This window comes from Poecilia reticulata, chromosome 18 (assembly GCF_904066995.2).
Source record: "Poecilia reticulata chromosome 18, P_reticulata-male-v2, whole genome shotgun sequence".
Classification (NCBI taxonomy): domain Eukaryota; kingdom Metazoa; phylum Chordata; class Actinopteri; order Cyprinodontiformes; family Poeciliidae; genus Poecilia; species Poecilia reticulata.
This window is the reverse complement of record NC_088847.1, coordinates 15495279-15511556: the sequence shown is the minus strand read 5'-3', so window position 1 is coordinate 15511556 and position 16278 is coordinate 15495279. Positions and strand designations below refer to the sequence as shown.

The 16278-nt window shown below is 38.0% G+C and overlaps 1 protein-coding gene across 7 annotated transcripts in view; it reads left to right on the top strand.

Annotated features, from left to right (window-relative positions):
• The window catches only part of LOC103480793 (phospholipid-transporting ATPase ABCA1), a 213883-nt gene that overhangs the window by 120214 nt on the left and 77391 nt on the right, over window positions 1–16278 (top strand). For all 7 annotated transcript variants that reach the window (XM_081600003.1, XM_081600007.1, XM_081600001.1 and 4 more), the window contains 4 exons: window positions 2954–3052; window positions 3221–3410; window positions 14277–14371; window positions 15412–15517. In XM_081600003.1, the coding sequence (XP_081456129.1) occupies window positions 2954–3052; window positions 3221–3410; window positions 14277–14371; window positions 15412–15517 (490 nt within the window). The remainder of the gene's footprint in view (window positions 1–2953; window positions 3053–3220; window positions 3411–14276; window positions 14372–15411; window positions 15518–16278) is intronic.

Sequence of the window (16278 nt, the reverse complement as noted above, 5' to 3'; positions counted from 1 at the left end):
TTATTACACTCTGAACTGATGGCAACACAATTGTTAATAGGAACATTTACCACTTCCTGAAGCACAATACTGAAGCTCTTATGAGGAATTTACTAAATAAAATAACATTCAAAGCAATTTGTCTATAACCCTAATAAAACAAAACCCATTAGACTTTTACCAGAAATACATTTCCCGGCAAATAATTTTAACTGTTGTCATAACATGTCTCTTACAGTAATGTTTCAGTATTTTTCATAGGGCTACAAAAGCGCCTTTGGCAATATTTAACATTAAAGGCAGAAAATCAAAGCAAAAAGATGCAAGAACTGCGCTCACTATGTATTGGCAGCAGATTTTGTATTGCTAAGGTCATCCGTCTGGACGTTGTCCCGCTATTGGCTGACTTTCTACATCACAAGCATAACTGCTGACAAAGTTTTGCTCTGACTAACTGTGTAAACAGTGCAGCAGAGTGTACCTTTGCAAAAACTTTAAAAAAGAAAACTCACCGTATTATCATGCATAAAATAAATACTAACGCAAATGCGTGTTTCCAAACATTCTTTTTTTTGTACGTAGAGAAAGTTCAGTTACAGACTTCGAGGGTCATTGCTGAAAATTTTGTGTATTTTTGAAATGCGAATATTGACTTTAGATATGTCAAACTTTCTTTCTTCATAATTATAAAATATTAAAATGCTAATTTTTGCAACTTTTCACTGAATTAAAAATTAAAGTGTTTTTTTTTTTTTTTTTTTTTTTTTTTTTACAACCAAATTGTTTCTTTTAAAAAATGCCCAATTTTATGAAGCTGCCTCGTTGAATAACTGAATGCCATACACCTTAAAATCCCATTATGCCACATGGTTCTGTGTGCAAATAACCAAAATTCCCCTTTACCTTTTTACAAGATAAATTAGCAGCTATTTTTTTCTCTTTTATGTTATAAAAATAGTCAGTTATACGGTGACATTTTCTGAATCTGTTGTTTATTGAAAATACAAAAGATGCTTTAACAGCTATGTCATAAACAATAAGTGAAATTCACTTAATGCTTGAAAGTGATAAACGTTTTACACAGTCCAGCTTATTGTAATTGCACATACGAGCTAACATGTATCCCTGAACAGAACCTTTGTAGGCCCTAATCATGCTGCCAATAGTATCTGACTATTATAGTGTTCTTGTTTCCCAAGTCTCCCTCAAATGTTCTTCCCATTCTCCGTGCTAGTTGCACCCTCTGCCCTTTACTTTCATGGTGCTTTGGGATTTAAAACGGTACTTCATAAAGACCGCGCTGATGGCCCTCGGCCAGCAGTGGTCACAGCTCAGCCAACCATTTGGATTAATATAGTGTTCATTGTCTCATTTAGGGGCGTCTCTGTGAAGGTCATACGGCCGTTTCCTGGCCACCAGCAAGTGGAAGTAGTCTGCTTGTAAAAAAAAAAAAAAAAAAAGATTATGTGCAGCCATCTGTTTTGTAATTAACAATGGCTGGGTTACTGTGTTATTTAAGATAATAAAACTACTGGATAGCTCCAAAATGAAGACTTGGGCATATACATGGAAACGGTGGAACTAATGAATGACTCGCAGAAGGAGGAACTAAGCCGATATGAGCAGAATGTCAAATAATGGCCTGGGAGCATCTTGTGCGTCTTGGATTCACATCTTATTTTCTTACAGGGGCGGTATTATGTATTTTCCAGGTATGTAGTGCCATTTTATGCCATAATCAAGAAATTGTGTTGCCTTCAGTTGTTCTAAAATGCGGCACATATCAAACATGATTTAATGCCTTGAAATTGTTGCTTTAAGAAGCTCTTGCTCTTTCCAATACTCCACCTTTAGCATGTCATTGCAACATTGACTTTCCATTAAGTCATTTACAACCGTTTTTAGGAGCGTTGAACAGAGTAGTTCAGGGGTTCATTGTGAGGCGGACGCTCGGCAGAAGACTGCAGCTCCAATGAAGATCTTTGTGGAAGTGGGTGGTGCTTTGTGGCAGCAAACGTGTAGGCAACCCCCGAAGAGCTGCCGCAGTAGATTCAAGGATTTCTTAAACAATGCATGAAATAATCGGAGCAAAACTTCAGGTATGTTTTTGGTGAGGCGGCAATTCTATTGTAGCATTACAATTAGCTGGACTTTATAGAATTATAAAGACACAAGCTCTAAAAGCTTTAGGCGGTTCCCTAGTAGCATGCAGGACGGTTACCAAGACTTTACAATGTCTCACCATCGTATTTTTCATTTTCCATATTTTTAGGATTTCTAAGCACACAATATTAGATGTTGTACAGTTGCATAAACTTCAGTGTTCTTTTTAAGTTAGAAAATTAATCAATTTTCAAATATATTCTAGATCATTTGTTACCAGAAACGCAGTAAAGGTCGGCTTTCAATACAGTATATTATAGCTAAAAGCTTGATTAAAACGGTGCCATCCACACATTTTTTTTACCTTTCTAATTCTGTTTAGGGCCCCATTGAGACTGGAGCCAATTCCATCAGAATTTTTCCTTTTTCAATTATTTTTGGGCTTACGGATCAATAGTCGCCATCATCTCCCTGTCCAAAGTTAGAACATTTCTTTACACATTTAAAAAACAATCGGGATAAACAAGTGAGGCTTCATCCTTTAGGAAAAACACACTTGCTTGGTGAGTAAGTAGAAATCTACAATCTTCAGTTTCACAACTAAACTTAGAGTGGCGCTTTACTGTTCAGTGTAGCAGGTCCTTATCAATACGTATTTCTTATTGTGCCAGGGAATGGTGCTTAATCTGGTTTGAACATTTAAATTTGTACTGTATTGTCAAAAATGTAAATTTAAAATAAGGTTCTTTTCAGACTTTAAGTGAACAGAACTGTGAGGCTTTTGCATTTGACTTGCAGACTGTGGAATACAAAAACATTGTCTGTTGTAAATGTAGTATTTTAATTTTGTATCAATTTCTAATATGCACAGCAATGACATGCCTGAAAACTTGGAGGTGTCCAAGGTGACAGAAACTTTATTGAACAACCCTGGTTTTGGGACACGTTGTATGCATGGAGATCCGATACCGTAAGTATTCTGGACTTTTTCAGCTAACAATCATATATTAATTTAACGAAAAAATCAGTGTCTGAGAGTTTTAAAATACCTATAATACTGATAATACTAACCTCACTTGTAGGGGTCTGTGGCTGTGAAAGGAATCCACATTAATAGTCTCTTACTATTGCCTTACAGAGGTTTACCGTGTTCGCCGAAGTACTCTGATTGGTTCACTCCATCTGTGGATCAGTCAATCACAGACATCTTCCTCAACGGGAACTGGAGCATGGCTAACCCTTCGCCTTCCTGCCAGTGCAGCACTCCTAAACGGACGATTTTGTTACCCGACTGTCCACCCGGAGCGGGAGGTCTCCCTCCGCCACAGGTTAGTCTGTCATTCTGTACAGTGGGACTATTTCTTACAATAAATCGCTCTGTTACCCTCCGAGGTCCCTTTACCACGACAGGGCCGCTGTGTGCCGAACAGCATAGTAAATATGTGGCACAGAGCGACGAGGGAATGCAAGGGTCTAAATATAAGAAACGACAAATAAATCAGTGACAGTGCAGTACAATGAAAGTGCTTATCATCGAGGCATTTTTGCATGCTCTCCGAAAGTCCCAGTCAGCACCATTTTGATTCAAAGATGTAAAGGTACTTACAAACAGGAAATTTGCATCGCATTGCAAAATGGAAATCAGACTTCTGTGTTAGCTCTTTATTGTGGAACTTGCACTCAAGCATGAAAGCGGGGGACCAACTAAAAATATCATGAGATTTATTGTCGGCGACTCAGCTAGTTCTATATATTTACTAAAAGATTAACATAAAAATTCACCCTAGCGGTGTCATGTACACCAGTAAGTACAGTAACTTTCAAAATATGCATTAGCTTTAAGATCTTTAAAATTTTGCCACATTAAGCTCACTAACTTCAGTGTATCGCCTTGGTGTTTTATATGATATGAAAACAAAAATGCAAATAAAGTTAGTGAGCAAACAGACATCAGGGATAAAGTTATAGCATAAACTTCATGCTTTACACCGAATACGGAGGACAATAAGCAATACACATCACTCTGAAACTCATCTCTATGGTTACATGTGGTGGTGACAGTCTCACGATGTGGGAATTATTATTCTTCAAGGAAGAAAAGTATTGAATTAGAAACGTAATCAAACTTTTCTGATTTTCTTCTATAAAAAATATTTAAAGCCATGCATCATTTTCCTTCCATCTCATAGATATGCACTGCATTGTGTTGTTTAATCATAACATTGTACGTACCTTCCGATGTATTTTGAGTACCTTCCTACATGTGCAATATGGTGTGTGTGTATACAATTAGTCATCCTGGGATTTTGACAATGGCAGCATGACAGTTACTGAATGAACTGTAACAGCTAAAGAGTAATACAGAATACAGAAAAAAAACTAACAGGATATAAACTCAACATATTGTACTCAAAAGCTAGAGAGAAGACTAAGGGTGCGTTCAGACCACTCAAGCTTAGTTGGCTTTCTCAAAAAAGTCAACTCTGGTCGCCCCATTAATAATGATAATGGCGTAATAATGCAAGCACACCCTCTCAAGGATCAATAAACACATTTCTAAAGAAAACTGAACACTGGAAAGTGCAAAACTTTTTACAAATCTGAAACAAATAAACAAATGGATTATGGAGTCTCTGCAAACAAAGTTGCCCTTCAAAATATACTCATCATTAGACTCAGACAAGGAAAAACAGGCTGTATTGTCAGGTAGGACTTTTGTGGAAAAATATTTATGATATACCAGATGATCTAGTTTCCATCACAACTAATACAGTCGTGGTTTAATAATTTCTAAAACCACTGTTATCAGCAATGCCTTAATGCATTGTATGTTGTTTTGCTCAATAAATGCTTAAACATGTTTCTCTGTCATCTCGGACATCTAAGTGGTATAAACACTTTGACAATGCAGTCACAACTTTAAAAAAAAAAGTCTAGCACACTTGTTTGACTGAATGCAGGGCCAGCCTAGACTTCGCTTTTTTTTTCTGCTCACATCATACGTCCAGGGAACTTAGCAGGTTTCATCCCGCAGCAAATCGATACCGATTCTTCATAGACCATTACTTCAACAACAGACATGGACAAAATGCAACCCGGACAAATGCTTCACGGTCGGACCTGAAATGAAGTGATCCAAGCGGGGGATCGATGGGCGTCTCTGGGACGCCGCGTCACTGCCAAGCTGCAGCCACCTGCTGGCTGAACTAATCGTGATGCGGAGAGCAAGTGGGATTTCATTTAGAGCTAAATGATTTGCACTGCTGTTGGCCAATGATGATGAGAAATCTAAAGTTTAGAGGGAGAGAGAGAGAGAAAGTAGATGGATTTTTCTTCCTAGGGTCGATCTGGTCTGTTTACGTTGGTTTTGTGGAATGTACCAGCATTGCAAGAGAACTGGATTTAAACATCTCATTGATAACCAGAGTGAGCATTATCTTTCTGTAATGATTTGACAATCATGCTGCAGGATACGACGGTGTACTACTTTTTGCATATTGTTCTACACAACTGCTTGTAAAGCCTAACAGGCATCCTTATGATGCTGAAATACCACCTGTCAAGTTTTTTTTTTTCTCCCCAAAAACTTTTCACAAGCTTTAGAAAGATCTCTTAGGAAATAAGCTGTAGCCCACACAGTTTGGATTGTGTGCTGCTGGGCAGCCTTGGTATAACCGGATTTTAGAAGTGGGAAGGTGTTTCAGCAAATCTTGTTGCGCAAGGTAGGTGTGGAATTGAACATTAAAAACTAGGAAAATGTTCCATTAAGTACGAGACAGTGGTGGTGTTTGCATATTTCTCAGATATTTTTGTTATTGTTTTTTTTGGGGGGGGAATATAATATTAAGTCTAAATGCCTTTTGATCAGGCATGACTCACTCACATTAGGTCACACTTTGGTTTTCTCTTAAGCTTACAACCATATGGTTATATTAGATTAGAAGTAACTCCTTTGTTATTTTTGCAGGACCAATTAAACAACTATCACCAGGACATTCGACGTGCAAGAAAAGAATAAAATGCCTAAAGCAATGATATAATATGCAAATGGTACGCAGAATAATGACTGTAGTTCACGGTAGATGCAACAGACGGGGGAGCATCTTACGTTCATTTTGTAGTTTTCTTTTCCACCAAGTTTTTACTCTTCTGTGAAGAGCAGCATGGTCAGCATGGCACAGCAGCCAGACCAGACAACAGTACAGTGAAATATGCCGATGTAGAAATTTGTCTGAATCCTCGATGAGAGGTGAGCTGCTTTAAAAGTCTTTGAGGTATAGATGCTCATGCGTCATTTTGACCAGATTGTTTTCGAGCTGCAACATATAAAATCAAAAGAGGTTATTTTAACCTCAACTCCTCAAACTTGACTTTTAAAAAAACGATGCATTAATGCTGTTTGCCTGGTTGGTAAACAAAACAGATAGGTTTTCATTAGTATATTCATGAAACGGATAATTTACATAGCACCAAATTAGACTTTAACACTGAAAAAAGATTAATAAGGGCTCATAATACAGACGACGTATGCACGATTCCCGTGCTCCATATATTTATTTTTGCAAATTCATAATGAATAATACATAAAGCCTTTAACGCATGCCATCCTGGCGTAACGAATGAAGATAACTTTTTCCCGTCGCTGTTAGATCTTTATTCATTTGAAGTTAATTATGTAGAAAGTTTGCTGCAGAACATGCAGATAAAGACGAGCACCACATCAGTGTTATTTACGTGATTTTAAAATAGATCTTTGGGTTGAGTTCAACTTACAAATATGTCAGCAACAGTCTTTGGTGTTTTGAGTTTGGATATATAACTTCTAAGTTATAGATTTACAAATAAAAGCAAAAAGAAAACATATCAATAGAATAGTTCCTTGATGTTATGCTCACTGTGCATGTTCCAGTGATGCAATTTCACAACTTGGTGAGCTAAACGTAGGGGTGTCACAGGGATTGGTATAAAGCAAATGTATATAATGTATACCATACATTTCAACTCATAGTACAGATATGAATGTTATTGTTGTGAGCCATACGAATGAGTATAAAATAAAATTATGATATATGCGATGGGATAAAAAAAAAGAGTTGAAAAAAATGCAGCTACATTACATGAAATCAGTTCCATGGCATTTCACTCTGAATTAATTAGCTTTTTTTTTTGGTCATGTTGCAAGGACAAATGAAAAAAAAAAAAAAACATTGTGAAAGGAAAAAAAGTCAATACCTTCCAACGAGCAGGAAATCTATTAATATTCCCTCAAACTGTTAATTTCACTGCTTAGTTTCTCCCAATCCCCCCTATAGCTTCCTTATATCACAATGAAGTACTGTAATGTGCTATTTCACACTTGGCGTGGATTTCCAATCCTTTGTAGGAGCCATGTGAGACTAAAATGGTGGACTTCTCCGTAACAAGACCATCCGGAGCACTTTTAAAGGAGCAGCTGTCCAGGAATCATGTTAAAGGATGATTGTTGAGCCAGTCAAGCAGAAGTAGTGCCCTTTCCGTAACCTTTTCCAGCTTCTGATGTGCAATCCTAGCACATGAGAGCATTGTTGCCATCTCGTATCCTGCTGGGCCTTCAAGGTCTTTCCCTGAAATTTTTTTTTTCTTATTATTATCTTGATATATTCTTCATTCTCTCTCTGCTTTTCAGCTGAGGGAGGAAAACATTAGATGCGTCTCTGCCCGAATTTCTTTCTCATTATTCAAATTTCTGCCTCTTTGTAACTTAACAGGAGTACTGCCATTCCCCAGCATGCAATTAGTGGAAAGCAGCTTCAGTAGTCAGCCCTAGTAAAAAGGCCATTTATCAAGGCCACAACGTTCGTCTTGTTACCTCCACTTGCACTGTTCCTTATTTATTCATGGCGACTTATTTCCTCGATTTGTGATCCTGTAAAAGAGAATTAAATCGTCTCATTTTTTTCATGGAAACAACCTTGAGGACAGTGAATTACCATCATGCAGAAGGATTATTGCCAGTCATCACACACTGTGTGTGAAGGTGCTTGAAATGTCACTTTCTCTGCCCTCGATACTTTCCTTTTGTAAAAAATGCAGTGCCTTGTGTATTTGGCAGAAGTCAGATTTTGACACACTGTGAGTCGGCAAGCTTTCAAGGCTTGTATTTCGACATCAGAAACTGGAAAAGATTTGTGATGGTATCTGATTTTTGGATGGTAGAGAGACCGTGATTCAGCATGATCTTGTGATGAAATAGAGCTTTTTCTCTTAAGGCATTGATTCTAAGCTGTGGATAAAACTGTGCTGCCAACTCTCCACAGTTAGATTTTTATTTCGTCCTTAAGCGTGATCTGTTGGGTCATATGCACAATCTGACACACACAACACCAGAATGCTCTGTCTTGATGACTAACTGCTGCTTGATGAGTCATGACGAACACGGTGACAAATATATTTAATGTACAAGTTGTGCATTATGGCTGAGTCATTAACATTTTATTTATGATATACCCGATGATCTGGTTTCCATCATAACTAATACAGTCGTGGTTTAATAGTTTCTAAAACCACTGTTATCAGGAATGCCTTAAATCCTAGTAATTTTTTTTCTCTATGGCAGGAAATGAATGGAGAGGGAGCGATGTCGCTTCCTGAATGTTGGGTTTTACCCCTGGTTGCTATGACGTTGTCGTGTTGCTGTTGTTTTATCGCTCCCTGTGTGTCAAGCCCTTAACGAGGAGTGAACTCTTGCATCAGGCACTTGCCAGGCTCATGGTGTCGTACCACAGAGTGTAGCATAAAAAACCCCGCGAGGAAGAACAAGCCAGACTGGTTTAAGAGCAGAACATGACAGCTGCAGCTGGGGAGCACTTTGAATTCAAGCTGAATGACTGTGGTGAACCATTTAACCTGTGTGTCATGATATGTTGCATTTGTTACAAAGCAGCGGCGACTGCAATACAACAAACATGGAGCTTCTACCAAGGCATAATCACGCCTTGCAGATTTACGGCTTGGGAAAAAAAAAAAAAAAAAAAACCAATGGGCTGTCTCCGTCGTACCGGAAGTCGAGAATGAATTTCTTTTAATCGACAAACAAAATATGAAAAGGCCATTGCAAAGTAGTGCACACTAAGTTTGCTTAATCGCTAAAGAGATTCTGCCCTTTAATTTCATTCGAAAAACGCCGCAAACTTTTGACGCCCCAGTACACAGTTGTAAGTTTGCACTTTTTTTTTTTTTCCACAAAAGTCCTACCTGACAATACAGCCTGTTTTTCCTTGTCTGAGTCTAATGATGAGTATATTTTGAAGGGCAACTTTGTTTGCAGAGACTCCATAATCCATTTGTTTATTTGTTTCGGATCTGTAAAATGTTTTGCACTTTCCAGTGTTCAGTTTTCTTTAGAAATGTGTTTATTGATCCTTGAGAGGGTGTGCTTGAATTATTACGCCATTATCATTATTAATGGGGCGACCAGAGTTGACTTTTTTGAGAAAGCCAACTAAGCTTGAGTGGTCTGAACGCACCCTTAGACTTCACTCTAGCTTTTGAGTACAATATGTTGAGTTTATATCTTGTTAGTTTTTTTTCTGTATTCTGTATTACTCTTTAGCTGTTACAGTTCATTCAGTAACTGTCATGCTGCCATTGTCAAAAAATCCCAGGATGACTAATTGTATATACACACACACCATATTGCACATGTATGAAGGTACTCAAAATACATAGGAAGGTGATAGACCGTATCACTACACTGCAAATATGTACACCATAATCCACTGTCAAGGCTTCTAAATTAATTCAAGTCCATGGCAAAGACCACCCATGAAAGTAGAGCATATCATGAGGATGTACTTCCTTTGACCTGGAATACTCTCCCGTTGAATAAATCATGACAAAGTGCACCAGCTCCACACTAGTTTTCTTCTTTTTATCTTTTATCCTGCCAATCCTCAGAATATGCCCTTGAGAAGCTACAGAAAATAAGAGAGATGGGGGAAAATACTGGATACTACACCGCAGGAGGTAGTGTGGAAACAATGTTTCCATGGTAATGACAAGCAACAGCAAGCCCGCTATCAGTTCTGAGGTATTGACTCTCGTTCATCTGTGATATTTAACCTTCACAGACGAACAGGCAGCCATGCATGCACTGGAATTGATAAAGGCGACGTATTCCCTACATTACGATTAATGTCATTATCATTTAGAACCTGGCAGAATACTCTGCTTGGCCTCCTCATCTGTCAGGCTGCTCAGGTCGGCCATTAAGTTATAGTTTTTTATTTTTTGAAGATAAAGGAGATGGGTCTGCATGGTGACTAGCACTGCTTTGGCAAAAACAGTGCCAAAACAGAAGACTTGTAGTAGAATATTTGCAGTGTAAGGTTAAAAGTAATTGCAGCATCTCTTGCTGCTTTGAGGTCAGGTTGTAGGAATCAGTTCCTAAACATTGCAGTTAAATTGTATGGGTTTTTTTTTTTGTTCTTTTTGTGTGTGTGTTTTTTTCACCTCTATAAAAGTTGAATTGGGAAATATACAGGAACCCTACAAACCATAAACTTGTGATCTGGAGGAGTAAAGCATTTTTTCTTATTTGTTCCAAGATGTGACATAAGTAGTATTGATGAAAATCCATCACCACATGTGCAAAGTCTCCAACAACGACATTGTTGGTTTTTTTGTTTTTTTTTAGAGCTGCATGTTCGCAATATAGTGTGTCCTTTGTCTTTATCTAAAAGCTACATCAGGCTAGGTTTTAAATTATTATGGGGTTGTGATTGCAGACATTCAACAAATGTCTGAGCAGTTCCAGAAACACATATTGACATTCACGTCTAAGAAGTAACGCTGTTCCAACATGAAGTGGTACGCAATACTTGCTATAAAAGTTTGAAGGGTTTTTGCTTTTACCGTGGCTTCTCACAGGCTTGTCAGCATCATTATTCTGTTCAGCACTTGTAAGACAAGGGACTCTACAGCTTTAAAAGTTTAATTTAAAAAAAAAAAAGAGTTCACAAACACAGAATTCAATTTCAGCTTTACCTCAATGGGAGCGTGGCCATAACCAGCACCAAGAACACAACTCATTCACGCATCTCTGCAGTGTTCAACTATGCCAGCTCCTTCAATGGATTTGATTACTTCTTGGTTTACATTTCCCTCACCCCGACTCGCTTCCTTGGCCGTCAAGCCGCACAGAGAACAGACGACTTAAACGGACAGCTGAATACACAGAGCCTTGCTGACGGAAGCCCAGGTACTATTCTCACATAATGTTCCCCCTTTCAGTCTTTCTGATGGACGACATGGACCAAGGCCAAAATAATTAGACCCACACAGTCTAAACTCATTGTGCGCACAGTGGATCGTGGAAGCTCTTACTTTAGGTTCTGTTTGTTTGTGTCTCGGTTCCCGTGGCTTTCAGAAAGAGAAGCATGTTTGTTCAGAGATAAGCCAAGGTTGTCGTGCTGTTCATCCACCTTATCTCTGATTCATAAGCCAGATGGGACTCTCTTCTTCCTCTGTTTTCTCATCTTGTCTCTTCTTTGCCTTCTGATTTCAGTTATCCTCCTTGTTTTCTTCTTCTTCACTTTTTAAATTAGCGTTGCAGTTTTCTGCAGAACTGCGTTTTCATTTGAGTTTTGTTTTTGCCTTTTCCAGTCCAAATTTAATTTAGCCACCAATGTTTTTCTGTATAAAATTATAGTGCCTTGCAAAAGTAATCACAAGGAGTAGTGCTGCATAGCATGTTTCTAAAAGCATCCTATCTGAAACAGAAGCTTATTTAGCTGGTCTTAGCAGAGGTTACTCTGAGGCATTTGATGCTTCTTTGGCGCAGTCAGAAGGTTTTTGTTGTTTTCGCTCATTGGAAATTCAGAAGACAGTTGGTTATGGTGCAAAAAACACATTCTTGTTAAAAAATAAGGGCTTTCTTTCTTATATGTAGGTTCATAATGGGACTTGGTGGCCAGCAAGGACAGTTTATCCTATATTTTTAAACCCGTATTGTTTTAAAAGAAGACACAGTTCCAAATCAAAATCAGGCTAGATAAGATTTATGTGATGGTCTATTTCAGAAACACTGGCATTATGAATGCATTCATTTCCAAGAGCTTACTTAGTTCTGAACTGTAAGTCATTTTAAAACCCAATTCTTGATATGTACTGATCTTTTCTATGACATTTGAGTAAGCAGTTTTGTGTAATAGAGTCATGTCTGCTTCATCTATGCATCTATGTAATAATCTTTTTTTTTTTTTCAGTTCAGTCTAATGTCGTGAAGAAATCGGTGCAAAATGTTTGTGTTGAAAAAGGCCCCATAATGCTACAAGTACACTGAAGAGTTGTGGTTGCTTTGAGACCAGATGTGAAAGTTGAAGAGATATAAACACTTTTTTCAAGGCAACGTAGCAATCTTAACTTTAATTGAAATGCAGTTCTATATGCTAAGTGAGAAAAATGAGTATACATCCAAGGCTAATTGGCACAGCGGTAACCGATTAAACAACATACTGTTTGAACGTAAAGCTCACTCATCAACCCTTTTTGTAACTGGGGGCATGTGGATAAATTGCATCACAGTTGGGGGTCCAAACCCAACTTTATAAAGGACAACTCTGCTTAGTAATTAGCGTTACCTCTGTGAACAAGCTTTGCAATTGCATCTGTGGAGGCGGCGTTCATCCACTGAGCATCGCTCTGCACAAGGTGCAGTTTATTCATAGCTCTGAATCTAACCCCTTCCTAATTGGATGTTTGAATGTGCCCATTCATCCACAGAGGGGCATCTAATTAAGGTCCTTTGACATTAGACACAGCTTTCTGAGTTTTTGGCAGGGGTCTCAATTTCAGCCAGGCTTCCCATAGTCAAGCTTAATTGACTATTATGATAAGAGTTGAGAGTGTGTTTCTCAGCAGTGTAAACACATGCCACCTGTTAAGTATTCTTGCTTTTTACTGTTGTTGATTTTGCACAGTGAATCGTAATGCACAGGTGAGTGTTTATTTCAGCTCAGACATGTTTGATGAGCAGCCCTTCGCAGGATGTGACAACAGGTCTGAATACAAATGATTTAGGGTATGTTGTGCCAGAATACATATCTAACCCGATTGATAGTTCTGTTTTCAGACATTATCCTCATTGTTCTAATCTGAAGTTTACACACACACGCGGTCACAAACGCATCATCGCCATGAATAGCTGGTTAATTTGTTCGGGGTGGAATAACTTTGCAACACACAAACATGTTTTGTATGTTTTTAAATCCACAAAAGGTAAAAAAAAAAAAAAAAAAAAATTACACATACAAACTTAAGATATAAAAACACCACTCATATTTAGGTAAATGTTACCTAGTAAGTTACAAGCAAAGTTTAACATTAACCTCCATTGTCTAAAAAGTTTTGGGTGTCATTTTTCTGTTGCAACACCCGATTATGTCCAGGTTTCTGCTATCTGACCCAAACTATCACCTTTTTGTTGAAAAAAAAGTTGGTTAGGATGTTCAGGAACAAATGTAGGCTCAAATTTATCATGAACTGGAAACTGCTGGAGCACCACTGTCGGTGTCACCAGCTTCTTGTGCACCAACACAATAAATAAGCTTCTGTTTTAAAATTAGAGCAGGGAGAAGGGGGTGGAAAACGACTGAGGAACCAAAAGATAAAATCAAAATAAACGGCTGTAGCAGGATTCAAGACGGGAAACTGAGGGACGGAGATTAATTTACACAAGGGAGTTGAACTAAGACTCAAAGAACTACAAACCAAGAGATGCCTGGCAGTAATGTACGAAATCAATTCAAAAGTAAAATACAGGAATAAAACTAAGAAAGTAACTAGAATGGCAAAACCCAAATGATGATGATAAAAACTGAACATAGCAAGATGTTTTAACAATAATAATCCCAGTAATGATAAACACAAACACCTGTGGATTGTGACATGCTCTCTGAGAAGCCTGCATAAGATGACGAAAACTCTGCAGAGAGCTTATTTTAGGTGATTCTGTCTTGAGGCAGCTGTAGGAAGCAGCTGTTTTTACTGCAAATACACATTGATCAAAAACACAGCTTGGCTGAATGCAAGTAAAACTGATGAAAAAAGGGGGTGCCTTGATGTTCCCTAATAAACCAGATGTTCTTTTGAAAACATGCATAGAAAGAAAAAGGGTCTACAATTGTTTACAGTTGTTGGCTTGCTGTCTTTGACAGAGAGTACAGAACACAACAGAAACTCTGCTGGATTTAACTGGACGGAACATGACAGACTTCTTGATCAAGACTTTTGAGGACTCCGGAAAAAAAAGGTAACAAATATTTATTTTATACTCTAGTAGCACCACTTTTTTTTTTTTCTCCCACAAACCCAGCCAAATTCCTGCATGCTGTCATTTCTCGTCTTCACGGATTTTGCAGCTGAAATGTTTTGACAAATCCTTGTGGGCCACTCTTTGATTTACTTTCCTTAACCTGTCACTCTGCTGTATGGAAACAGTTTCCGCCAACTGTCAGTGATGGAAATGAAAGGAATTAGCTTGACGTTTGTTTAATCGTGACTCTAAAGCTGTCCGCGTTTCTAGTAGTTCCTTTGCATTCCGTGTACCCTCCATGAGTATGGCCGCCTCTCAAAAGGATGTTTAAAAAGCCTTAAATAAATCCATATTTTATATGTATATACATTAATATATATTACTCTCACAGAACCTCCACCGTGGTCTGATGATTGACATATTGTCTGTCTATGTAATGGCTTGACTCGGGAAGAATAATCACTTTGTTGGTGATATGATTCCAGGTTTTGTTTTTTTTATGGCCCCTTGTCGATGTGCCGTTTGGAGAGGCGCTTAACCAAGTGCAAAATAAGGCAACGTGTATTGTTGGTGTGTTTATCAGGCGCATCGCCATACCCTCACATTATTTACATTGACAGATAAGGGGAACAGTGACAGATGACCATAAAGGTGTCAGATAGAGGTGATTACAAGTGATCAAATTGTAAAATGCCACCTCGACTTGTTCTTGTTGCAGATGGATCTAACCTCAGTTTCTTGCGCTAATGGTTTTATTTTTTTTTTCTTTCTTTTTTTGGGGGGGCAAAATTCTGTGTCAATAAACTGTGCAAATTTGTCCAAACAATGGTTTACTACTACTACTGCTGAGATGGTGTGTACCTTTTTTCACGTATGTGTACAAAACACATACGTGACGTAAAGACAAAATGATCACCAATGCAGACGTTTGGCACGCCTGCTGTTGCTGTTGTCAATATGTATGCCTTCTTCTCCAAATGAATCCGTCTCCACTTGTGTTTTTTGTTTGTTAGTTGTTTTTTTTTCTGTGATTGCAGGTATGGAGGCATTTCTGTGGGAGCAGTCAACTCACAAGTCCGTCTAACCGAGACAGAGGTCGAGGATGTCTTCAGGGATTTGAAAAATCTTTTTAACTCATCTCAGGTACGTCATAAATGTTTGCACTGATTGCACCAGATTGGCTTACACAGTTGGTTTCTTTGTGTCTACGTCTAATGGTTCTGAAACAGCACCGCAGTTCTGGAAATCCAACACTTTTTTTGTGGAGACTGGATTCTCTTTTGTAAAGGCTTTATTACAAAAACAAGAGTAGAATTCTTAAGTCATCTCTTTAAAAAAAAAAAAAAAACTAACTAGTCTTATCAATCTTTAATATCTCACCACATGTGTGTGTTGTCTGGATGTTTGCAACTTGCGACAGGGACATTTTTTTTTGACAGCTGAAGAAAACGTATGAACACTGAGTTTGAAAATAACTAGAAATTTTTGTGTTTGATCATCCTCAGAAACAGTATTGGTTGGGAAACTAAAACATTTAGTTGTTCGTATAAGTCTTTAGAACAAAAAAAAAACCCTAAATAGTTTGAAAACTGGCCATCATGAGTAGATGCAAACATTAGCACTGTTCTTACTCGAGGTTAAATTGCCTGTTCATACCCCCAGTTCTTTGCCTAACCTTCGCTGTCTTGCAAAACTATTCTTGCCCCTTTTGCTGTTTTTATATTTTCTGTAACTGAAGAGCGACGGAGCTAAATACAGTGCACAACTTTGAAAGAGTTGAGACTGGATCTAGCCCAGATATTAGTTGATGCAATTTTGTGACGCTTTATTCCCATACAAGAATAAAATTAAATTTAATAATGCAAATAAAGATTTTTCCAATGATCAAAGAAGACGTGCGTAAT